Source organism: Lolium perenne, chromosome 1 (genome assembly GCF_019359855.2).
Source record: "Lolium perenne isolate Kyuss_39 chromosome 1, Kyuss_2.0, whole genome shotgun sequence".
In the NCBI taxonomy this organism is placed as follows: domain Eukaryota; kingdom Viridiplantae; phylum Streptophyta; class Magnoliopsida; order Poales; family Poaceae; genus Lolium; species Lolium perenne.
The window spans coordinates 175,913,034-175,938,175 of record NC_067244.2 but is presented as its reverse complement, the minus strand read 5'-3'; the positions used below and the strand labels follow the sequence as shown (position 1 = coordinate 175,938,175).

General features: G+C 40.3%; 1 protein-coding gene and 1 long non-coding RNA gene across 2 annotated transcripts; both read right to left on the bottom strand.

The window, feature by feature from the left end:
* Nucleotides 1–15,313: 15,313 nt before the first annotated feature.
* On the bottom strand, nt 15,314–24,856 carry LOC139833369 (uncharacterized). Its single transcript, XR_011749021.1, has 3 exons — nt 24,567–24,856; nt 15,545–15,635; nt 15,314–15,459 (listed from the first exon to the last, which is right to left on the bottom strand). It is a non-coding gene; the product is annotated as an uncharacterized lncRNA (long non-coding RNA).
* LOC127335241 (beta-hexosaminidase 3-like) lies at nt 20,530–23,310 on the bottom strand. The gene is made up of 9 exons (XM_051361854.1): nt 23,168–23,310; nt 23,034–23,056; nt 22,773–22,919; nt 22,476–22,535; nt 22,365–22,398; nt 22,132–22,230; nt 21,998–22,057; nt 21,627–21,877; nt 20,530–20,873 (listed from the first exon to the last, which is right to left on the bottom strand). Exons 1-9 carry the CDS (start codon nt 23,308–23,310, stop codon nt 20,707–20,709), a joined length of 984 nt encoding a protein of 327 aa, XP_051217814.1. The 3' UTR covers nt 20,530–20,706.
* Nucleotides 24,857–25,142: the final 286 nt, after the last annotated feature.

Genomic DNA, 25,142 nt, shown 5'->3' with positions numbered 1-25,142 from the left:
TCACTTGGATTGATATTGTTCGCTGCAAATTCTCCATCATGGGTAAAGCTCGCGATTCTAAAGTCGCCATATTACCATCCACTACAAGAAAAGGTACAACTCTGAGTACCTCTGCTACTCTTCATTCACCATCTGTGATAAGTCAACTTGTTTCACTGCCACAAGCTTCGCTTGGTGGTACTTCTGCTGAATCTAAAAACTCTCATAATATTGATAATGCTTCTGCTGTGCTTGATGATAGTGGTTCACTGGGATCCTTTCTAGATGCTACAATTGCTAGGTCTAGACAAATTGAAAATGCTGAAACTCCTAATGAAAATGCCACTACACCTGTTAGTTCACCTGAACTTGATTATTCTAGTGATGATCCTGATGAAGATTATGTGGAGCTTAATGATGATTTAATTAATAGATGCAATGCTACTGCTGATGCAAGAAACATTAAAAAGTTTCTTACACAATATACTGTTAGACATAAGCTGTCTCCTGATCCTGAATTTGCCACATCTCCTATATGCATTAAGGATAAAGATTATGATTTTTCTCTTGATCTATCTCATATAGCTATTGTAGAGAAAGCACCCTTTTGTGGTACTGAAAAAGAAAGTGCTATAGAGCACATGAATGAACTTTCTTCTTTGAGTAGCTTGTTTTCTGATGATGACAAGATGCGTATTTACTTTGTCATTAAATTTTTTCCTTTCTCATTAAAGGATGATGCTAAAACTTGGTATAATAATTTGCCTCCTGGTTCTATTAAAAGTCCAGATGATTTGCGTGATGTTTTCTTTCGAAAATACTTTCCTGCTAGTGCTCAACATGCTGCTTTACAGAGAATTTATAGGTTTGACCAAGGAGATGAAGAGAAATTGCCTGCGGCATGGGCAAGATTTTGTTCTCTTATCAGAGCTCGACCTGGACATGATTTGGAAAAGAATGATCTACTTGATATATTTTATAGTGGACTAACCATTGAATCTAGAGCATATTTGGATAGTTGTGCTGGTTGTGTTTTCAGGAAAAGAACTCCGCAGAAGTCAAGATTTATTGTCTAGAATAAGCCGGAATCATGATGATTGGAATACACCTGAACCAACTCCAACGCCAATATTGAAGAAGAGGGGTTTAATTGAATTGAATGATGATGATATGCGGGAAGCTAAGAAGTCTCTCAAGGAGAAAGGTATTAAATCCGAAGATGTGAAGAATCTACCTCCTATAGAAGATATATGTGAGATAATTCCCCCTTCACCCATGATTGAGGTAAAATCCCTTCAACGCTTTACTAGGAAAGATATTCCGTATTCAAAACCTCCTTCACAATGCTTAGATGAGTTTGATAATTATATTGTTAAGCAAGAAAATTTTAATATGAGAGTAGAGAATCATCTAATGGAAAATTCTCAAGCTATTAGCAATTTGCACGATATTGTGGAGAGAACCTCCAATGATGTTAAGATGCTTGTTAAACATTTTCAAATGATTCAAACTCAAATTGATCAACTCACTAAAGTGCAAAATGACTTGCTAAATAATAATTCTAAAGAGAAACATGCTTATGAAGTAACAACTAGAGGTGGTGTCTCTACCCAGGATCCTCTATATCCTGAAGGGCATCCCAAAAGAATTGAACAAGATTCTCAACGCATTGAACCTAGTGCTCCATCTAAGAAGAAAAAGAAGAAGAAACATAAAAATGTTGTAGAATCCTCTGAACCTGCTAATGATCCTAATAGTATTTCTATTTCCGATGCTGAAACTGAAAGTGGTAATGAACATGATAATGATAATGATAATGATAAGAATGATGCTTCTGATAAAGAAGAGGTTGAAGATGAACCTGACAAGCATAATAAAAATAAAAAGTATACTAAAGAAGATTTTATTGCTAAGAAACATGGTAATGAAAGAGAACCTTGGGTGCAAAAGCAAATGCCTTTTCCTGCTAAGAAACTAAAATCAAAGGAAGAAGAACACTATAATAAATTTTGTGATTGGATGAAACCTTTATTCTTGCAAATCCCTTTGACTGATGCTATTAAACTGCCTCCTTATTCAAAGTATATGAAAGATATTGTTACTAACAAAAGGAAAATCCCCAATGAGGAGATTTCCACTATGCTTGCTAATTACTCTTTCAATGGCAAAGTGCCAAAGAAGTTGGGCGACCCAGGTATACCTACTATTCCTTGTTCTATTAAGAATAATTATGTTAAAACTGCTCTATGTGACTTGGGAGCCGGTGTTAGTGTTATGCCTTTTTCTCTTTATAAGAGACTTTATTTAGATAAGTTGATACCTACTGATATATCTTTGCAAATGGCTGATAAATCTACTGCTATTCCTGTTGGTATATGTGAGGATGTTCCTGTTCAAGTTACTAATAACTGCTTGATATTAACTGATTTTGTTGTGTTGGAAATGCCTGAAGATGATAATATGTCTATTATTCTTGGGAGACCTTTTCTTAACACCGCAGGGGCTGTTATTGATTGCAATAAAGGAAAGGTTACTTTCAATGTTGATGATAAGGAGCATACCGTCTATTTCCCCAAGAGGATTGATAAAGTATGTGGAGTCAATACTATTTCTAATGTGAGAACTATCAAAGTTGGAACTATCGATTGTCCTATATATGAACCTAAAGAAGGTTATCAAAATCTTATGATTGGATCCATATCAATACAATTCAAGGTAACATGATTGATTTGAGGTTTATTTCTTCTTATGTTATGTAAAAATTATTCGGTGGCAAGACTTGATCAACCTTGTTAACGAATACCTTTTATATGCATAGAGGAGGTAAACAACATCTCTTTCTTCCTCCACTTGTCTTATTTGCTGTAGCGCTTTTGATTTGAAAAGTTCCTTAGTTAATTAGAGATTTCAAAATTTTCCTGGCCAGTAATAATAAACTTAATACCCAGAAATGTGCATTTTTCAAAGTTTTCAAAAATTCACAAAAATTATACCGTTGGTCCTATTTTTCGAAGAGGCACCTGGGAGCACCAGAGGATGACCTGTGGGGCACCCCAGGGGGCCACCCCACCAGCCGGCGCGGCCAAGGAGGGGGGCGCGCCACCCTGTGGTGTGGGCCCCTCCTTGCCCCACTACTTCATCTTTTCCTCCCAGAATCTTCTCTCTCCCGAAAAAACTCGAACCAGCTTTCTCTCACTCGCGTTTTTGCTCAAGAGCTCAGGATTTTTCGATCTCTTTGCTCAGCCCCGATTTCTGTCTGAAATTTGGCACATTTGCTCTCCGGTATGTGACTCCTCCGATTATCCAAATAGAATTTTGTTTGGTTGAGTATATCTTAAATATTTTGCTGTTGTAGGTAACATGTTCGGTGAGCTTGCATGCTTGTTCTAAGTTGTATAAACTAGTTTTGATGCATGATTAGTACTCTAGCAAGTTCCTATAGTAGTCCCCCTTGATTATATGTCACCAAATCAAATTTTATATTGTTTGTTGAAAAATTTCAGAAAATGGAATGGAATAGATATCAACTAAACCAAAAAGAATTGGAGGTGCAACAAGTCATGAGAGTGAACCGTGAAGAGGGAGTATACCCCTCTTACTACCCGTGCACAGATTTCATGAGAAGCGCAGGAATACTGGAAGATGTTCAGAGTCTAATTTCTCGTGCAGGGTTGAGTGATTTTGTTGATGGAGAACCTAGCCAATATGCAAAATTGACTATGTCTGTTGTGCAGGACTTTAAGTTTAATTGGTCGCGATCTAACCCCATGGTTCAATATAAGATTTATAATAAAGCTGTCAACTTGCCATTCAGTGATTTTTGTGCAGCAATTAGAGTACCGCAATGGGGATCATGCGAGAAGATAAGGGGATCGCCGCGAGAGCTCATAAGCCTCTTCGAGATGATTTGTCATGGAAGGAGTTTCTCAGAGGATGGTGGTAAAATTACTAGCATTCAACTCCCAGCTATCCGCTACTTTGCCTATTTCGTTACTAAATGTGTTCTTGCTAGAAAGAGTGGTGGTAAACTATCTATCCAGGATTTAGCTTTTCTAGCTGCGGCACTGCAAGGTAGTAGGGCTTATAATTTGGGGGCATTGATAGCTTATAGACTTACTACCAACCGTGAGAAAGGTGGAATTTGTGGAGGTCTCATCGCCTCCCGTTTACTAGCTTTGCATAATGTAGAACCTCATCATCTTGATATTCCACTTTCTATAGAAAAACTTGACATAGTCTCTATGATTAAACATGAATTTGTTTCTGCTTCATCTAATTTGGGTAACCTGCTTTACAAGATGACATTTTATAAGAAAGTCTGGAGAATAACTAAGAAAACTGAAAAACTAGTAAGATTGCCTGCGCCTGTTCTATTTAACCTTGATTCCAGGGAAGATTGGTCGGTCACGGAAGGTGCACTGAATGCACACGTAGAGGGAGGAGGCCATCATGCAAGAGACAATACGGAGGAGGCCGAGGAACACCTCGACTCATCATCCGATGCAGCAAGTTCCTCGCATCAACATTTTGGGCATGGGGAGCCTCCACGCTTTTCTTCTGCACAGGAACCTTACTATGACTACGCCATGCATTATCCACCGGCGAGGAACAGCGACCCTCGCTGGGGTTGAACTCCACTTAGGCCAAAAGCCTAAGCTTGGGGGGAGGTATACCGGCATCACTCATTCTTTGCATATTATGATTGCTGGATACTTGTATATACTTGTTTTGTTTGTTTGAGTGGTTTTCTAATGAGAGGGAGATGATATTTGGGGAAGTGCTGCCTGAAAACAGATTCTGGACTGTTACCGAAAAAATTCTCAAAAATAGCCAGAACAGTATTTTGCGAAGCCAATTTTTTTGCATGTTCCCCAGGTTGTTATCTAACTTTCATTAGTTGAACACTTTTCGATTTGAGCAGTGGAAGAATTTATTAAAAATCGAGTACTGTACTTCTGTCAAGTATGACGAATTTCTGCTGCTTTGTGTTTATGTGAGCCTTCTAGTTTGCTATTTCTTGTTTTTGCTTTGTTTCTTTCCCAAAACACAAAAAGACCAAAAATATTTCTGTTGTTTCTCTTCACCATTTGTTTGCTTTGGTTTCTTGCATTTGTTTCGCTTTATTTGCTATTGCTAGTTTGCTATAAGAAAACCCAAAAAGATTTTGCTTTGTTTGCTTGTTTCCTTTTGTTCTTGTTCTCAAATTCGAAAATACCAAAAATATTTGCTGTTCTTCTTTGGTTTGTAAATTTCATCATGAGTTCAATGGGCTTCGGTGGCTGGAGCGTAGTTTTCATTTCATATTATCCAAGCTACACAAGTGAAAGGCAATAATGACGATCTACGACAATTGAATTGTGGTGAGGGGCTGGTATGAACTCTATTTGTTTTCATTTTTGTACATATACTCATCCATGTGAGCATGCTTAGTTGGTTCATGTGAGGTATATGTTATTTGAGAAAGTCTAGTAGTTCATGATCTCTCATATTTAGCTCCAATTTATTAATATGAGTAGCATGTCATGGATGTTTGCTTGCATTGTTTTATTCATAAGTAGGTATGGCATTGTGGTATCCTCCTCTGAATAATTCATTTATATCGACTTGGCACATGCTCACGCATGCATATGACTGAACAAAAGTCAATTAAGCCTCGATGATTTACATTGCTTCAGAGTTCTTGTATCACTTTTATGTCTCCGTTAATTTATTTTGCCGCAAGCATGATTATGACAGTTACTGCTCTCTTGATTTGTCGCTCCCCAGTCTATTGCTAGCCTTCACTTGTACTGAGCGGGAATGCTGCTCGTGCTTCCAAACACCTGAAAACCAAGTTGTTCCAAAGTGTCCACCATAAATACCTATGCATGGCATTTCAAACCAATCCAAGTAAATTCTCATGCGCTACCTTTAAAACCTTCAAAATGTTTCTCAATTTGTGTTAATGTTTCATAGCTCATGAGGAAGTATGTGGTGTTTAACTTTCGACCTTGTCATTTACTCTTGACGGACTTTCATTATGGACTAGTGGCACATCCGCTTATCCGGTAATTTTGCAAAAAGAGCTGGCAATGGGATTCCCAGTCCCAAATTAATTAACCTAAATAGACACTCCTCCATGGTATGTGATTGTTGGACGGCACCCGAAGGATTCGGTTAGCCATGGCTTGTGTAAGCAAAGGTTGGGGGGAGTGTCATCATAATAAAACTAAAATAAAAAGGCACTCCTTCATGGTATGAGATTGTTGGCAGGCACCCGAGGATTCGGTTAGCCATGGTTTGTGAAAGAAAGGTTGGAAGGAGTGCCGCATAAACATAAAAATAATTCATGGGAGCCGCTCTTGGAAGTCCGGTTGGCAAGGTAGTTGGTGTACCCATTACCATTCGTTGACAACAACAAACACCTCTCAAAATAATTTTACTCCTATTTTAAAAATGAAAAGCTCTAGCGCATGTTAATCCCTGCTTCCCTCTGCGAAGGGTCAATCTTTTACTTTTATGTTGTGTCTCCATTCTTTCTTTGAGCACTATCTTGAGAGCACAACTGTCATTCTTAGTATAATATGCTTGTCTCAAAATATGATTGATTGTGGTATAACTTTGATACTTTTATCTTTGACAATCACTACTTCTAGTCTTTCTTTGAACTCCAGAGGTGCCTGGGCATTTATGTTTTGCCGATCAAATATGGGCAAGCGAGATACCACTTTATCATACTCTCTTATGAACATTGCAATCCTGCTTATATACATGATTCATGATGCTTATTATTAATTGTTGGTACCTCTCCATGATTGACATAGCTGTTAGATGATCTTATTTGTATGCATCTCATTGAACTGCTTAAGTATTAGCCATAGCATGAGAATATATACATCATATGAGCAAATGTGTTCGTGAAAGTTCTTTTATCGCTCAGTTGTTAACTGAATTGCTTGAGGACAAGCAATAAGCTAAGCTTGGGGGGAGTTGATACGTCCAAAACGTATCTACTTTCCCGAACACTTTTGCTATTGTTTTGCCTCTAATTTGTGTATTTTGGATGCAACTAACACGGACTAACGCTGTTTTCAGCAGAACTTCTCTGGTGTCTCGTTTTTGTGCAGAAATCCAACTTTCAGGAAAATCCTCGGAATTTATGCAGAAGGCCCTATTTTCCCACAAAACTGATGGAGCCAGAAGGACAAGTCAGGTGGAGGCCCGAGGGCCCCACACCATAGGGCGGCGCGGCCCAGGGGGGCCCCGCGCGGCCATGTGGTGTGGCCCCCTCGGCCGGCCTCCGACGCCCTCCTTCGGACTATATATTGCCTTCGACCTAAAAACGCACGGAGAGAAGTCGAAGTCGCCAGAAAGCCTCCAGAATGCCGCCACATCGCGAAACTCCATCTCGGGAGCCAGAAGTCTCCGTTCTGGCACTCCGCCGGGACGGGGAATTGGAGGAGATCATCGCCATCATCACCACCGACGCCTCTCCATCAACCAGCCATGTTTCCCCCATCCATGAGTGAGTAATTCCCCCACTGTAGGCCGAAGGGGATGGTAGGGATTGGATGAGATTGGTCATGTAATAGCATAAGATTGTTAGGGCATAGTGCCTAGTGTCCGTAATTGGTACTTTGATGATATTGTTGCAACTTGTTATGCTTAATGCTTGTCACTAGGGCCCGAGTGCCATGATCTCAGATCTGAACATGTTATTGTTTCATCATGATATTCATTGTTTATGGTCTTACCTGCAAGTTGTATACACATGTCGCTGTCCGGAACCAATGGCCCCGAAGTGACAGAAATCGGGACAACCGGAGGGGATGGTAGTGATGTGAGGATCACATGTGTTCACGGAGTGTTAATGCTTTGCTCCGGTACTCTATTAAAAGGAGTACCTTAATATCCAGTAGATTCCCTTGAGGCCCGGCTGCCACCGGCTGGTAGGACAAAAGATGTTGTGCAAGTTTCTCATTGCGAGCACGTACGACTATAATTGGAACACATGCCTATTGATTGCTTTGTACTTGGACACTGTTTTATTATTATCTGCAAATGCCCTGCTATGATTGTTACATGAGTTTCTCTCATCCATGCAACGCCCGTCATCCGTCCCCGTGCCTACAGTATTTTAATCCTGCTGTTTACTATAATCACTACTGCTGTCTCTGTTACTCTGCTGCTGTTCTTTCACTACTGCTACTGCTATAAAACTGTTACTACTGATAAACTCTTGCGAGCAAGTCTGTTTCCAGGTGCAGCTGAATTGACAACTCCGCTGTTAAGGCTTCCAAGTGTTCTTTGTCTCCCCTTGTGTCGAATCAATAAATTTGGGTTTTACTTCCCTCGAAGACTGCCGCGATCCCCTATACTTGTGGGTTATCATCCGCCACCATCAACCTTCACGTGCTTCTTGACTCCTACTGGTTCGATAACCTTGGTTTCTTACTGAGGGAAAACTTGCTGCTATACGCATCACACCTTCCTCTTGGGGTTCCCAACGGACGTGTGCTTCACGCCTATCAAGCTCTTTTTCTGGCGCCGTTGCCGGGGAGATCAAGACACGCTGCAAGGGGAGTCTCCACTTCCAATCTCTTTACTTTGTTTTTGTCTTGCTTTATTTTGTTTACTGCTTTGTTTGTTCTCTATATCAAAAATACAAAAAAATTAGTTACCTACTTTACTTTATTTATTATCTTGTTTGCGTTCTCCATATTAAAAAACACAAAAAATTAGTTACTTGCATTTACTTTATTTAGTTTGCTTTATTTACTATTGCTAAATGGGTACTCCTGAAAATACTAAGTTGTGTGACTTCACTAGCACAAATAATAATGATTTCCTATGCACACCTATTGTTCCACCTGCTACTACAACATAATTTTTTGAAATTAAACCTGCTTTATTAAATCTTGTTATGAGAGAGCAATTTTCTGGTGTTAGTTCTGATGATGCTGCTGCCCATCTTAATAATTTTGTTGAACTATGTGAAATGCAAAAGTATAAGGATGTAGATGGTGACATTATAAAATTAAAATTGTTTCCTTTCTCATTAAGAGGAAGAGCTAAAGATTGGTTGCTATCTTTGCCTAAGAATAGTATTGATTCATGGAATAAATGTAAGGATGCTTTCATTGGTAGATATTATCCTCCTGCTAAAATTATATCTTTGAGAAGTAGCATAATGAGTTTTAAGTAATTGGCTAATGAGCATGTTGCCCAAGCATGGGAAAGAATGAAATCTTTGGTTAAAAATTGTCCTACCCATGGACTGACTACTTGGATGATCATCCAAACCTTTTATGCAGGATTGAATTTTTCTTCGCGGAACCTATTGGATTCAGCTGCTGGAGGTACTTTTATGTCCATCACTCTAGGCGCCGCAACAAAGCTTCTTGATGATATGATGACCAACTACTCTGAATGGCACACGGAAAGAGCTCCACAAGGTAAGAAGGTAAATTCTGTTGAAGAAACCTCCTCCTTGAGTGATAAGATTGATGTTATTATGTCTATGCTTGTGAATGGTAGATCTAATGTTGATCCTAATAATGTTCCTTTAGCTTCATTGGTTGCTCAAGAAGAGCATGTTGATGTGAACTTCATTAAAAATAATAATTTCAACAACAATGCTTATAGGAATAATTCTAGTAACAACTATAGGCCATATCCTTCTAATAATAGTGACGGTTATGGTAATTCTTATGTGAATTCTTACAACAATAATAGGAATGTACCCCCTGGTCTTGAAGCCATAATTAAAGAATTTATTAGTACACAAACTGCTTTTAATAAATCTGTTGAAGAAAAGCTTGGTAAAATTGATATTCTTGCTTCTAAAGTTGATAGTCTTGCTGCTGATGTTGATCTTTTGAAATTTAAAGTTATGCCGAATGAAAATAAAGATATTAAGTCATTTGCTACAGCAAACGCCATCCAAGTTAGAATTAATGAGAATATTAGATTGATGGCCGAATTGCGTGCTAGGTGGGAGAAAGAAGAATTGGCTAAAGGAAGTAATGTAGCTAAAGTCTGGACTATTACCACCACTAGTAATGATAATGCTTCACATGTTGCTACACCTCCTACTATCAATGGTAAAATAATTGGAGTTGGCAATGTTTCTACTCCTAATGCAAAGCGTGCAAAACTGCCTGAAACTGCTAAAACTGCTTGTGATAAAACTGCTAAAAAATTTCAAAATATTGTGGACAATGATCCCATTGCTGTAGATCATAATGGTTTAGATTTTGATGATTGTCACATCTCTGAAGTTATAAAGTTCTTACAAAAACTTGCTAAAAGTCCCAATGCTAGTGCTATAAATTTGGCCTTTACGAAAGATATTACAAATGCTCTCATAAAAGCTAGAGAAGAGAAACTAAAACTTGAAACTTCTATTCCTAGGAAGTTAGAAGATGGTTGGGAGCCCATCATTAAGATGAAGGTCAATGATTTTGATTGTAATGCTTTATGTGATCTTGGTGCAAGTATTTCTGTTATGCCTAAGAAAATCTATGATATGCTTGACTTGCCACCATTGAAAAATTGTTATTTGGATGTTAATCTTGCTGATAATTCTAAAAAGAAACCTTTGGGGAGGATTGATAATGTTCGCATTACGGTTAACAATAACCTTGTCCCCGTAGATTTTGTTGTCTTGGATATTGAATGCAATGCATCTTGTCCCATTATATTGGGAAGACCTTTTCTTCGAACTGTTGGTGCTATTATTGATATGAAGGAAGGTAATATTAAATATCAATTTCCTCTCATGAAAGGTATGGAACACTTCCCTAGAAAGGGAATGAAGTTACCTTATGATTCTATTATTAGAAAAAATTATGATATTGATGCTTCGTCTCTTGATGTCACTTGATTCACATTTTCTGCGCCTAGCTGAAAGGCATTAAAGAAAAGCGCTTATGGGAGACAACCCATTATTTTACTTCTGCACTTTTATTTTATATTTGAGTCTTGGAAGTTGTTAATACTGTAGCTACCTCTCATTATCTTTATTTTATTGCATTGTTGTGCCAAGTAAAGTCTTTGATATTAAGGTTCATACTAGATTTGGATTACTGCGCAGAAACAGATTTCTTGCTGTCACGAATTTGAGTAGTATTCTCTGAAGGTAACTCAGAAAAATCTGCCAATTTACGTGCGTGATCCTCAGATATGTACGCAACTTTCATTCAATTTGAGCATTTTCATCTGAGCAAGTTAAGTGCCCCAGAAAAATTCGTATTTACGGACTGTTCTATTTTGACAGATTCTGCCTTTTATTTCGCATTGCCTGTTTTGCTATGTTTGATGGATTTCTTTATTCCATTAACTTTCAGTAGCTTTATGCAATGTCCAGAAGTGTTAAGAATGATTATGTCACCTCTGAACATGTGAATTTTTGATTATGCACTAACCCTCTAATGAGTTTGTTTCGAGTTTGGTGTGGAGGAAGTTTTCAAGGGTCAAGAGAGGAGGATGATACAATATGATCAAGGAGAGTGAAAACTCTAAGCTTGGGGATGCCCCCGTGGTTCATCCCTGCATATTTCAAGAAGACTCAAGCATCTAAGCTTGGGGATGCCTTGGGCATCCCCTTCTTCATCGATAAATTATCAGGTCACCTCTAGTGAAACTATATTTTTATTCCGTCACATCTTATGTGCTTTGCTTGGAGCGTCTGTTTGTTTTTGTTTTTGTTTTTGTTTGAATAAAATTGGATCCTAGCATTCATTGTGTGGGAGAGAGACACGCTCCGCTGGTGCATATGAACACATATGTTCTTAGCTTTATTCTTAATGTTCATGGCGAAGGTTGAAACTGCTTCGTTAATTGTTATATGGTTGGAAACGGAAAATGCTACATGTGGTAAATGGTATAATGTCTTGAATAATTTGATACTTGCCAATTTTTGTGCTCATATAGATCATGTTTAAGCTCTTGCATCATATACTTTGCACCTATTAATGAAGAACTACATAGAGCTTGTTAAAATTTGGTTTGCATGATTGGTCTCTCTAGAGTCTAGATATTTTCTGGTGAGGTGTTTGAACAACAAGGAAGACAATGTAGAGTCTTATAATGCTTGCAATATGTTCTTATGTAAGTTTTGATGTACTGGTTCATACTTGTGTTTGCTTCAAACAACCTTGCTAGCCTAAGCCTTGTATTGAGAGGGAATACTTCTCGTGCATCCAAATCCTTGAGCCAAAAACTATGCCATTTGTGTCCACCATACCTACCTACTACATGGTATTTCTCCGCCATTCCAAAGTAAATTACTTGAGTGCTACCTTTAAAATTTCATTCTTTGTCTTTGCAATATATAGCTCATGGGAAAATAGCTTAAAAACTATTGTGGTATTGAATATGTACTTATGTATCTTATTTCTTATAAGTTGCTTGTTGAGCGGTAACCATGTTTCTGGGGACGCCATCAACTATTACCTTTGTTGAATATCATGTGAGTTGCTATGCATGTTCGTCTTGTTTGAAGTAAGGGTGATTTATCATGATCAATGGTTTGAGTATGCATATTGTTAGAGAAGAACATTGGGCCGCCAACTAAAGCCATGAACCATGGTGGAAGTTTTAGTTTGGACACTAATCCTCAATCTCTTATGAGAATATTATTTGTTGTTGAATGCTTATTCATTAAAGAGGAGTCCATTATCTGTTGTCTATGTTGTCCCGGTATGGATGTCTAAGTTGAGAATAATCAAAAGCGAGAAATCCAATGCAAACTTTCTCCTTAGACCTTTGTACAGGCGGCATAGAGGTACCCCTTTGTGACACTTGGTTGAAACATATGCTATGCAATGATAATCCATGTAAATCCAAGCTAATTAGGACAAGGTGCGAGCACTATTGGTAATCTATGCATTAGGCTTGCAACTTATAGGATATCTTATACATAACACATATGCTTTATTACTACCGTTGACAAAATTGTTTCTATGTTTTCAAAATAAAAGCTCTAGCACAAAAATAGTAATCCATGCTTCCCTCTGCGAAGGGCCTTTCTTCTACTTTATGTTGAGTCAGTTTACCTACTTCCTTCCATCTTAGAAGCAAACACTCGTGTCAACTGTGCATTGATTCTTATATGTTTACCTATTGCACTTGTTATATTGCTTTATGTTGACAATTATCCATGAGATAAACATGTTGAAGTTGAAAGCAACCGCTGAAACTTATATCTTCCTTTGTGTTGCTTCAAAGCTTTCTACTATGAATTTATTGCTTTATGAGTTAACTCTTATGCAAGTCTTATTGATGCTTGTCTCGAAAGTACTATTCATGAAAAGTCTTTGCTATATGGTTCAATTGTTTACTCATTGTCTTTACAATTGCTTCGAATCGCTGCATTCATCTCATGTGCTTTACAATAGTATTGATCAAGATTATGATAGCATGTCACTTCAGAAATTATCTTTGTTATCGTTTACCTGCTCGAGGACGAGTAGGAACTAAGCTTGGGGATGCTTGATACGTCTCAAACGTATCTATAATTTTCTTATGTTCCATGCTACTTTATTGATGATACTCACATGTTTTATACACAGTTTATGTCATATTTATGCATTTTCCGGCACTAACCTATTGACAAGATGCCGAAGAGCCAGTTGCTGTTTTCTGCTGTTTTTGGTTTCAGGAATCCTACAAAGGAAATATTCTCGGAATTGGACGAAATCAACGTCAGGGTCTTATTTTTCCACGAAGCTTCCAGAAGACCGAGGGGGATACGAAGTGGGGCGACGAGGCGCCGCCACACTAGGGCCGCATGACCTAGGGGGGCCCCGCGCCGCCCTAGCGTGTGTGGCCCCTGTCAGCCCTCCGACTCTGCCCTTCCCGCCTATAAAAAGCCTTCGTCGAGAAAACCCCAGTACCGAGAGCCACGATACGGAAAACCTTCCAGAGACGCCGCCGCCGCCAATCCCATCTCGGGGGATTCAGGAGATCGCCTCCGGTACCCTGCCAGAGAGGGGAATCATCTCCCGGAGGACTCTTCATCACCATGATCGCCTCCGGATTGATGTGTGAGTAGTTCACCCCTGGACTATGGGTCCATAGCAGTAGCTAGATGGTTGTCTTCTCCTCATGTGCTATCATTGTTCGATCTTGTGAGCTGCCTAACATGATCAAGATCATCTATTTATAATGCTACATGTTGTGTTTGTTGGGATCCGATGAATATGAAATACTATGTTATGTTGATTATCAATCTATATGTGTTGTTTATGATCTTGCATGCTCTCCGTTGCTAGTAGAGGCTCTGGCCAAGTTGATACTTGTGACTCCAAGAGGAAGTATTTATGCTCGATAGTGGGTTCATGCCTCCATTTAATCTGGGACAGTGATGGAAAGTTCTAAGGTTGTGGATGTGCTGTTGCCACTAGGGATAAAACATCAATGCTTTGTCTAAGGATATTTGTGTTGATTACATTACGCACCATACTTAATGCAATTGTCTGTTGTTTGCAACTTAATACTGGAAGGGGTGCGGATGCTAATCCGAAGGTGGACTTTTTAGGCATAGATGCATGCTGGATAGCGGTCTATGTACTTTGTCGTAATGCCCAATTGAATTTCACACTACTCATCATGATATGTATGTGCATTGTTATGCCCTCTTTATTTGTCAATTGCCCAACTGTAATTTGTTCACCCAACATGCTATTTCTTATTGGAGAGACACCACTAGTGAAATGTGGACCCCGGTCCATTCTTTTACATCGAATACAATCTACTGCAATACTTGTTCTTACTGTTCGTCGCAAACATCATTTTCCACACTATACATCTAATCCTTTGTTACAGCAAGCCGGTGAGATTGACAACCTCACTGTTACGTCACTACAACATAAACGACACATAGAGACGCTCAATTTAGGTGCTTAAAACGCTTTAAAGCATCCCTACACACTTGTAGAGCCGCTTATGTAAAGCGTCGTAGAAGCGTCTCTTTATGCACCGTCACAAATTCTGTAAAGACGCATTAGAAGCGTCTTTATATGGCATGAGACGTCTATAAAGCGCGTATATCACTATAAAGACATTGTGCTAATTTCCGCCACAAATCGTCTTTACGGTATGTTCTTGTGTCCCAAAGAATCTCAAGTCATTTTTATTTTTTAAATAGAAACATTTATTTTATTGTTCGAGACAGATTCCTTCCACGTATTAGGATAGTAATGTACATGCTATCAGACACGATAATATAATAGAAAAGTACAGTGCATTCTTTTGAAGAAAAAAACTTTATTGATTGAGCACAGCAGTACTTTATATCTGATTTGTACATTTTCATGAAATAATTACGAACTTAACTAGGAAAAATCCTCTAAATCTTATACATTTTCTTCTAGTAGTTGGGATATCTCTACAAGCTTCCGCATGCAGAAATGGTACATCAGCTCTCCGTCGCCGCTACTGCTTGTTTTCCTTGCTGTGTTCTGTGTTGTTGCTTAAAAACCATCAAAAATAATTTCACTGTACACAAAAACATAAATAAATTATCTGGTAGTAAATTCCAATAGCAAGTTCTACTTTCTACATCCACGAATGGAGCACGTACCATGGGTGTTTTGCCATCAGAGCAGTATTCTCATTCACCTAATGGAGCACCATCTATTCACATTGGTATATTCTTGCATACCAACTGGCTGCTGCAAGAAAAACAATTACCAAATGCTTAATAGCCGTACAGAAAGAGTTGGTTACTTGTGTACAAAACAAAAGATAAGTAGAGCCTAGTTCTGTAGAAAACATGTGCTTACTTTTGTAGAAAACATGTGCTTACTTCTGTAGAAAACTAAAGATAAATAGATCTTAGTTTAGACACCACACTAAGGATTCAGCGTGTGAAGCATGCACATCAAAAATGATATTTTGTTATGTACTTGATTGAATAAGCAAGTCTTAAGAAGATTATTACATACTAGTAAACATGCCCGTGCGTTGCACCGGGAAAAAAGGCACAAAGTTCTTGCAGGTACAGTTTCAGCACATCCATGACGCGCGCTCCGTAATGAGGTGGCCGTCAATGCCTCATCTCACTCCTCGAAGGCCTTTACCTTGCTCATGATCGGAAAATAGAGGAAGCAAACAAAGACGATGCATCATTGCAGGAGGAGTCAAACAGGGGAAGCTCATAAATATCTCACTTTTCAGAGTTTTGTACCTTCGCCCACATCGAGTTCAGAAATAACAATAGGGAAGCCAAGCAAAAGTTACAAGTTCCAGACCAAATAGCTAGGTGAGCTCAATTGCAGTGAAAAGGGATTAAACTTTCTGCTAGTATATTGGACCACACAACCAGGCAAACGCATAGCAACATCAGAAATATTCTTGCACACGTTCTAGAGCTTAGATAGGTTCGGGACATGGCTCCTTGACGCATTGACAACAGTTATGCAGCCAGAGATATAAGTATAGACTGGTGAAGACCAACCTCGATGCCCAACGGCAGGCCGGCTTGGATCGATATGGCCTTATTAGCTTCTCCCGTGTCTTGGCATGACGGAGCCGTCGTGGTCGCGTACCGCTGCCCCGATGGCCAAGTCGCTGGTCAGCGCTTGTATATATGCTGCATCGACATTGATCACCGCAGTTTCTTCCGTAGGCATGATCCAAGAAGACGTATGTATATCTTCCACTCTGTTTGGGCAACCAAAAATATAGATAATCACAACACTATTTCCTCTCAGAGCCTGCAGAAGTTGTTACAATAAGATACGAGTTATAACTGGAACCGATGAAAGTAGCCAAGATAATCTAGCAGGACATTTAGATGAAGGCACTCCTAATCCTGAGTGTCTCATCACAAGAGAACAAGTGGAAGAAAGAATTACTCTCCACCATCCCTATGTCAGTGTTCTCCACGAGCAAATCATGAACTGATCAAATCGTTTCCATGGGTATATCAATTAATATGTCAGCTCCTAGGTCAGTGCCACCATAGCAAATCCTCTGTAGCACCACGATTGATTTGTTGGAGAATTTTTTTAAAATTCTTGCGAGCAGGAGGGCACATGAGAATCAAGATTTTTTGACGGATGGCAGGCGCACCTCCAACTTGAAACCGTTGCAGGCTGCCACAGCTGCCTTGGCGGCGGCACGCACATACGCCCTCAACGCCACCAGAAGTTGACGCTCCCCGAACACCTGATGGACAAATGAGCAGCCCATTCCTTTTTAGCTTGTTGCTCCCAGGAGGCCGGGAGACCCATGTATCCGCCACACTAAACTTCATTTGCTCGCGGATCTGCGACAAATTCCTCCCAGTATTTTGACGTGGCAGCCAGCAGCCAGAACATGATCTCCTTTTGGAGCCGGGTCAGGGCTACCGGCAGTTCGCATGCTTCCGCGCCGCGCGCTACGTGCTCAGGGACGTGCGGCCGCTGCCGGGCCTCACGGTCAACAGGCTCAGCGCCGAGCAGGCAAACATATGGGATCTGCGGTGGATGGAAGAGGAATAGAGGATGACCTGGTACTGTTTGTTCCTGAGGTCCCGTGTGTGCACGTGGCGCTCATGTCGGCCTGAGGTGTTCTACGACCAGGAGATGCCGACGCTGGTGGCCACCCAGCGGGCGTTGTTGCTGGACGACATGATGGGTGGTGGTCGGCGAGCGAGGTGGTCGAGGTCGAGGTCGACGGTCTCACCTGGCCACTGCTGCGTGACCCACAGCGCTCCACTTTGCCTTTCTTGATTGTGCTCAGGAAGTCGCCGTTTAACGCCACCGGCCGCCATCGATCGGGATATCTAACGCATAAGGAGGAGGACGCCCCAGTAGATTGCGTAGGAATTTTTTATGGAAATCCTTGAACATCATCTACGGCTTGTCCTTCTCCCCATCTTGGCGATCACTGAGTCGAGGATCAGGTTCTGCAGCTATCGTCCTACACCTCGGCGTCATCCTTGATCTGCCTGGTTCCCCGTCCAGTTTAGCTAGCAGGTCCGCCGCCACGGAACTTTGTTTCGATCTGATCCGCAACCTAGAAAAACGTACCTCTCACAAAAGTCGATCGATTGATCGCGAGTTCGCGTGCAGATAGAGTTGGTCAAGCGAGGTATATATGACCGTTTTTTATTTGAAACCCTCACGGCCGGATATACGTAGGTTACCGATCGGGAGAAGGAGATAGGCTATCGATCGACCACCGACACTGGCCGGGCCAACAGTTTATGGACCACGAGTCAGTGCCACGGGCCTGGGAAAACGATAAATTCAATCGGTACGGACGAAACAAAGGAATATGTCTTGACTTGGCGGTGGCAGTCCAGTAATTTTGACAAAAATTAAAGGTAAAAATAGACGGACGAACAAGAAACCTTATTTTCTTTATTATTTTGAGAACAATATGAAGAACAAGCTCTAAATCTCGCCAACAATTTTGAAATTTTATGCGAATCTCTCAAAATTTTCAAAAATCTAGCACGTACAGAAAATATTACTGAAACGAAATATCAAAACCATTCTAAAAGGTGTGGTCCAGAGCAATGAAGAGAGACTAACTAGATAGGCTATGATTCTCATGTTTGCATGTCAAGTTCATTTTGCAAACGGCATAGCTTTTTGATCGGACAACTAACTAGGGATAGGCGAGCAATGATGGGCTGTGACGGATAAAAATACGGGGCACTGAAAGCTCTCGCGAGGCAGATGATTCGGAGGAGACCATTAGACTGGACAAGTAGATGCAAATCCACTATGGGCGTCTATAATAATTATATTGAACATATTCTTGAATTAATGCGCAAAAAAAGTTGAGGCATTGGTTCGATGCTACTCTTGGGAACATGATCAAAGATGGCGTAGCTGAGCCAGAGTATTGCTGTCCCATCAACAGTACCAAAATGAAAAAAGGACCGTTGAATATGCATGGATAGAACGCGTGTCGAATCCCCCACATATCTTTGTTCATTCGTGCTCCTTTTGACCTGAATGTATATATACGTCGGCCTGAATGACGCAGATTCGGTTCTACACATTATGTTGCTATTCAAATTAATGGAAAAAAAACTAATCGAAAATTAATGGAAAATTAAAAAATACAACACCACCAAGCAAGGCGATTAGTTATGCATGAATGTGAATAGAGGAAAACAAAATCTCTATTACCTAAAAAGATTCTAAATGTCAGCCTAGAATTTTTGTGTCAAGTTAGGTATCAATGCTTTACTTTGTTCGGTTATCTTTCACATAGCTACAATTTGTACACGTTTCCTACCTCATATGTGAATATGTTGGAGGAAAATAAGGTCGAACTTCGTAGTGCACCGCTAGAATCATTTGATCAAGGTATGGTTAAATCGTTGTATTCAAGGATCTAGGGCCACGGATTATGGTTATAGATATATCAACCAAACATTTTCCTTTCTTGTTACATTGTTGATTAATATAATAAATGAACGATCAATGACGTATTGATGTTAATACAAATTTCTAATCGTCGTATGAAAGTGTGCGCGATTAAATCGTGCCTCATTCCCCTAACAACCCAAAGATTTTCTTGTCACGGTGTCGCAGCCGAGGACCAACTATACCAAATGTATTGTCCCCTTGCTAGTAGAATCGCTAGATTAAGATGGGATTTGTGATGATTATTGTCGTTAGATAGAAGGGAGAAGTGATAAAGTGCTTTTTATCGAAAAAAAGGTATAAGAGAGATGCAAAAGAGACCGGAGATTTCCGAGTTCTTCTCACTAAAGCCATACCGTTTCTGTTAAAATGAATTGCTTAAGTAGCATCATGCACGCCAACAGCTCTCACACTTCGAGAGCCACCCTAATACGCCTTTCCCTTAAGGCGGTGTCCTCGTTGCTGCTTTAATGTTTTGTTGATTAAAAAGTATGAAATTCATATGTTTTTCTTTAAAAAAATTAGGAAGTTTAAACTTCATATGTTGTCTCTTCTATCTAGGGGGGAAAAAGAGAAACTTTCAAGTAGCATCAACTAACCGATCTCGACGGCAACATGGACGATCCAGATATAGCAGACACCAGCCCTGAGTTAGAAAGTCCACGTCCCCGATTTAGGCCGCACCCGGAGGCAGACCTAGCGCCAGACCTCCGTTGCGCGCGGCGGCCTGAGGTGGCTACGCCTCCGCTCCCTCCCACTGTTCGACGGCCACGCATTCGCGCACGGCACGGCCGCGGGGCGCCTCGCGCTCCCCTGCTAGTCCCAGCTGCGGGAACTGCTTTCCGCCCCAGTGTTTGTTTGGCTGATCACTAGGTATTGCTCTTTTCATCCTACAGTATTCAGTACATAGTGTAGAAATTTGTTTAGGGAAGATGCTCCCATGCACCTGATGCCTTCGCATCTAGTATGATTCTACTGGCGTGCTGTGACATGGAACCAGTGATTCTACTGGTATTATTCAGTATCGATCTCTAAGTGCTATATCCTTCCTTTCATAAATAAATAAAAAATGTTAGTGATATGTTCCCATTTGAATGTTGCAGGCAGTTATCTGTCCAGTTAGTTGTTGGTTTTGGTGGATTTTCTCGCTCGATTAAGTATGCTCGAAATAGTACACCAAAAGTAAAACAGGAGCACATATCGCAAACCAGGCACAGTTATTACCACCTAAAAGGGGAATGCAATATTATTGAACACCCCTTGCAGCACAGAGCTTCCCCAATTACATATATCTGGGCTTTTAATTGCCCAAAGCAGCGAAAAGAATGCCCGGGAACGATGTTTATTCCTGTATGAATGGTATTTACCAAATATCCTACTGCCTTATACAAGAATCTGGTTCTGATGGTGTCGTGCGGCCATAGCCAGCCAGCGGTGCAGCAGCGACCCCTCTTTCGTTCAGCAAACACCTAAAACGTGCCAATCTTGCAGTGACTGTTGATGGGTCCTTTGCGAGCTTCTCAAGGGGTGTCCACAGCCGCTCTTCAAAATAGCAAGTGAATTTGTGAGTCAAAGCAACATGATGGAGAGGTAGCTTTCATGTGTTTTATGTTGTATTTTGACAGCATTAAGTAGCATGCTTAACGTATATTTTTCTAAGCTACAATTTATAAGACCACACATATGTTTTTCTCCTTTGGTTACTTCTAACGCAATACATAACAAGTTGCCAGAATTAAGCTTGTGTACTATGTTGTAAGCCTTCAACTAAAAAGGAAAGCATATTAATATACTCTCATATTCATGATGCATATATGTGGTGCTTGACTATACAGTAGCACTATCCTATTAGTTGTCAAAGTGTATACTCTCATTGATTACAAAAATGAAATATTAGTTTTCTTCGAAGATTTTATGCCCACGGTGTGGGCTGTGCCTCCCCATCCTTTGAATACCATGCAGCATATTAGACCACATGCTTTATGTGAAGATTTCCATTCCGACAGAATGATTCACTGAATCTCAATGAACATCATTCTGCTTGGTATACTCATGTACAGATTACAGAGCGGAGATGTTATATCTATTCAGCAGGAAGGACTAGATGCGATCGCGCTAGTTTGTGATGAATTGATGATCAACCATAACACTACAAGTTATATTATATTGTGCCATGGCATATATACGACAAAAATCTTTTATTTAGTTCCTGATATAGCATACAGAACTCTGGTAAATATATAGTATTATTTAGATATAATTAGAAGATGAAAATGAATACTTTGCTCATTATACCTGCAGCTGCCGCAGCACGGGGCCAAATGGTTTGCTGAATGTCAGATGCATCTATGTGTTCACCCCACATGCATACCTCACCACCAAGGATCAACTTCCGTTGTTCCGGGTTGTAGATATTTGTCCATGGTTCATTCATATAAAATCCTTGCCATAAAGCATCCAAGTGATCTAGGTACCACTTATCCTGGTTGCTTACAATGCATCTCAGACCAGCAGAAACCACTTGCTCTGCAACTCCACCTCCGAGCCTATTAATCAGTGATAACAGAATTACCAGTTAAGGTCCGATGCACGAACACCGATTATATACTTTATTGTCCAATAAGGATGCTGGTATTTTTTAGCAAAAGGAAGGACTTAGTAAATACCAGTTATGCACCACAGTTTTGCGGTCCAACTTGTCCCCAAAGTTGTTAAATGTTTCTTCCCTACAACCACGAGAACCATTCAATGACTGATAGAATCTTTGAACATGCAGTAGTAGTCATAACAGTTGCCTTACCAGTTAATAATGTCGTAGCCATGCTTTATTGCTATCTGTTGAGCTCTCAACACAAAATATCTGTAGGCATCCGACTCATTCATACCATGTTGAAGCAACCTGCACATCAGTAAAATGACGTCCAAATCGATTACTACCAAACACATACTGAGGACTGTAGTTACCAGGGCTTATCAAAGCACATATAAAGCCATCCGTTTTTATAATTGTGTATGGATATCTAAAGTGCATACCATGTTTTAATGCGTGGTGTGGTAGTCCAGCAACCTGAAATTCATAGTAAATAATGAATATGTAGATTGATGTGCTATTGTGCAAAGAGCAAGAGATTTCTGCAAACTTACTTGTATTGACTTCATCCCCTCCCAAATGGACAAACTTGAACTTAAAAACCTTGCTAAAATCTGAATGGTTAACAAAAAATAACATTAGCACTGTGTCATGTTCTTCTGCGCCAATGGATTTATTTTTGTTCAGGCCATTTTACCATCATTTGTTGCTGTTTCCGATTTTAATATATTGTGCTAATTTTCTTCCTTTTTGTGACACAGGTATATTCGGGTTGGATCTTTCAAAGAGATGACTGATGCGTGGTATGGTGTATGTCATAACATGATTTCTATTTGTTGTATGTGTATTACCTGACAGAATTCCATCGATCACTTTAAATGTAAAGTCGTTGCTGACATCAAGTGGTTGTTGACAGGTAGCTGATGGTGACAGTGCCGGATATCCTATACCCCTGAAGCCAAAGAAATGCACCACAATTTTGAGACATGTAATGTATGCTTATTGTTGTACTTATTAGTACATAATTCCATTTATATGTTAAATTATACCTTTAGGACTCAAATAATATAGTGCAAGTATGTAGTACAGCAAGAACAAATGATTTCATGAACCATCAGTACACTTATCCACAAACCTAGTAGCAGTATTTTGTACTAATCAGTCAAGCCTCGAACTCGTAATTTTGGTCGGAATCTTAATATTGCGCCCGAAGGTAGAAAAACGATCGGAATTTGGCAAAAACAACCGGGATTTAATCCCTAGCGCCAGCGTGTAAGCATCACGGAACCCCGCCTCGACCATCCTCCGTTGTTGGAGCTCCACACCGGTTGCGCCTCTATGTTCCCAGCTGTCTTCAACCGTCACTGGTGACTGGCCACCATCCGCCATCATGGGCAAGCATCGGAGGATGACTAAATGTTTCAGTTGGCAATAAGAAAATGTGAATAGGTATATATGCACATGAATAGGAACTACATTTCTCAAGCTCTTCAACCTTTATACATTTCTCAACCTCTAGTCAGAGTAACGAAGAATCAGAAAACAAATAATTCGCTAGTACAGATCTCAACACCAGGTCTGAATAAATCAACATCAGAAATACACTAAATCCACATGTTAATTAGCTTCACATTCACCTCTCTGTATTATGTAAGATGACTCTAGTTCATAGCAATATAGAAATCTGTAGAGCTTTCCCAAATTGAGACGATCTAACGAAATAGTAAGAGTCCAGTAGGAAGAGGATATACGAAAGAACAAATTTCTAGAGGAAATCAGAGTAGTTCGAAGCTACCTTGCAACAGATGTTGAGATGCCGCTAGCCAGCTGCTGCTCACCGCTCGAGCATGCCGACTCTTTTGAGTTTGAGAAATTGAGAGATCGAGACTTCACAGCTGCAGCTAGCTCAGCTCTGAGTCATGTAGTAGCGGCAAGGGAGCCGGCGATGCCTGGGAGACTTCGCGGGGCGCGGCATGGTCTCCCCTCGTGTCTTCTCTTCTCTGTTTGGAAAATTCAGAGGATGCGGTCGTGTCCTTCTCTATTTGCGAAATTCAGAGGACGAGACTTGCTAGTTCAGAATGGAGATGACAACGGCTGGAGGCAGGAGGGACGGCGCTGCCGGCCCGTGTGATGCAGTGGATGGGGACAGCGTCGACGGTCCCCGCGCCCGCCCGCTGGCCTCTGCCACCGTGAGCATAGATCGCACGAGCGATACGTACGAACGTAGCCGGTGCCTGAGGGGGATGAGGCCATCACTGGGAAGGATTTGGCATGCCAGCGCCGGGGATGGCTTTGGCCTGCCAGCGGCGGCGGATGGGATCGACCCAGGCGTGGTCTCCCGGAGGCTGCGGAGGATGGAGCCAGGCGGATCGAGATGCGTGTGCTGCCGAGGAGAAAGAAAGGCTCGGGGCGACTCTTCTCGTTTGGACGAACCGTCATAATTCACTTAGCGGTGGCAATTGTGTGTAATTTCGATTCAAAATTAGGGGCAAGAAATAAAACGGACGACGAAAACCCTTTTTGCTTTATTATTAGGTATAGATATGGATGCAGTTAAATAAATAAGACTTTAGAGGATTAGATAATTGCCCATGGTATCTGATGAAACATGCTTCAAACTTAGAAGAAAACAAACTGGAATGTACCTTAGCATTGCCTTTGTGAGCTCATCATGCTGAAGGAGCAAAATCTTTTAGTTCACAACAATGGCTAAATTAGAAATACAAATAATCTACAGAAGCTGCAGAATAATGGAATATAAAGTTCTATATATTAAGGTCGAAGATAATAAAAACAAATAGATTGCATGGTTCACATCTATGACTTCTAAATTAAGTCTTGATACCACCATAGTTTACTTGTATCAGACACTAACAAAAAAATCGAAGTGAAATACTTGAATGCAGGAATAGATAAGACTGAGTTAATCAAGCATCAACATATGTATAAATCGACATATAAATACATGAAAATATTCAAGAACAAGAGCTCAGCACCCTCCATCGCAGGTACCCGATGCCGCCACAAGTGCTTAAGTAGGTATGGAAAACGTTGCAGGCTCGGACATGTTTGAGGCCAAGCCACTCCACGAGAGGTTTGTCCATGTTATTTTTTTTCAATTTTGGAAAGGTTCTAGATGCTTTCGATATTGTTTTTCTAGTAATGCTGGTTTTATTTTATGAATTTTGTAATCACTTTTTTTTTGTTATTTATCCATCTTG

Excerpts from the sequence above, each read along its gene's own strand:
- LOC127335241 (XM_051361854.1), bottom strand. The coding sequence starts at position 23,310 with ATGGCGGATGGTGGCCAGTCACCAGTGACGGTTGAAGACAGCTGGGAA. Across the intron at positions 22,536-22,772 it reads GATCGATGGAATTCTGTCAG|ATTTTAGCAAGGTTTTTAAG; the intron begins GTAATACACATA and ends TTAACCATTCAG. Across the intron at positions 22,058-22,131 it reads GGCTACGACATTATTAACTG|GGAAGAAACATTTAACAACT; the intron begins GTAAGGCAACTG and ends TCGTGGTTGTAG.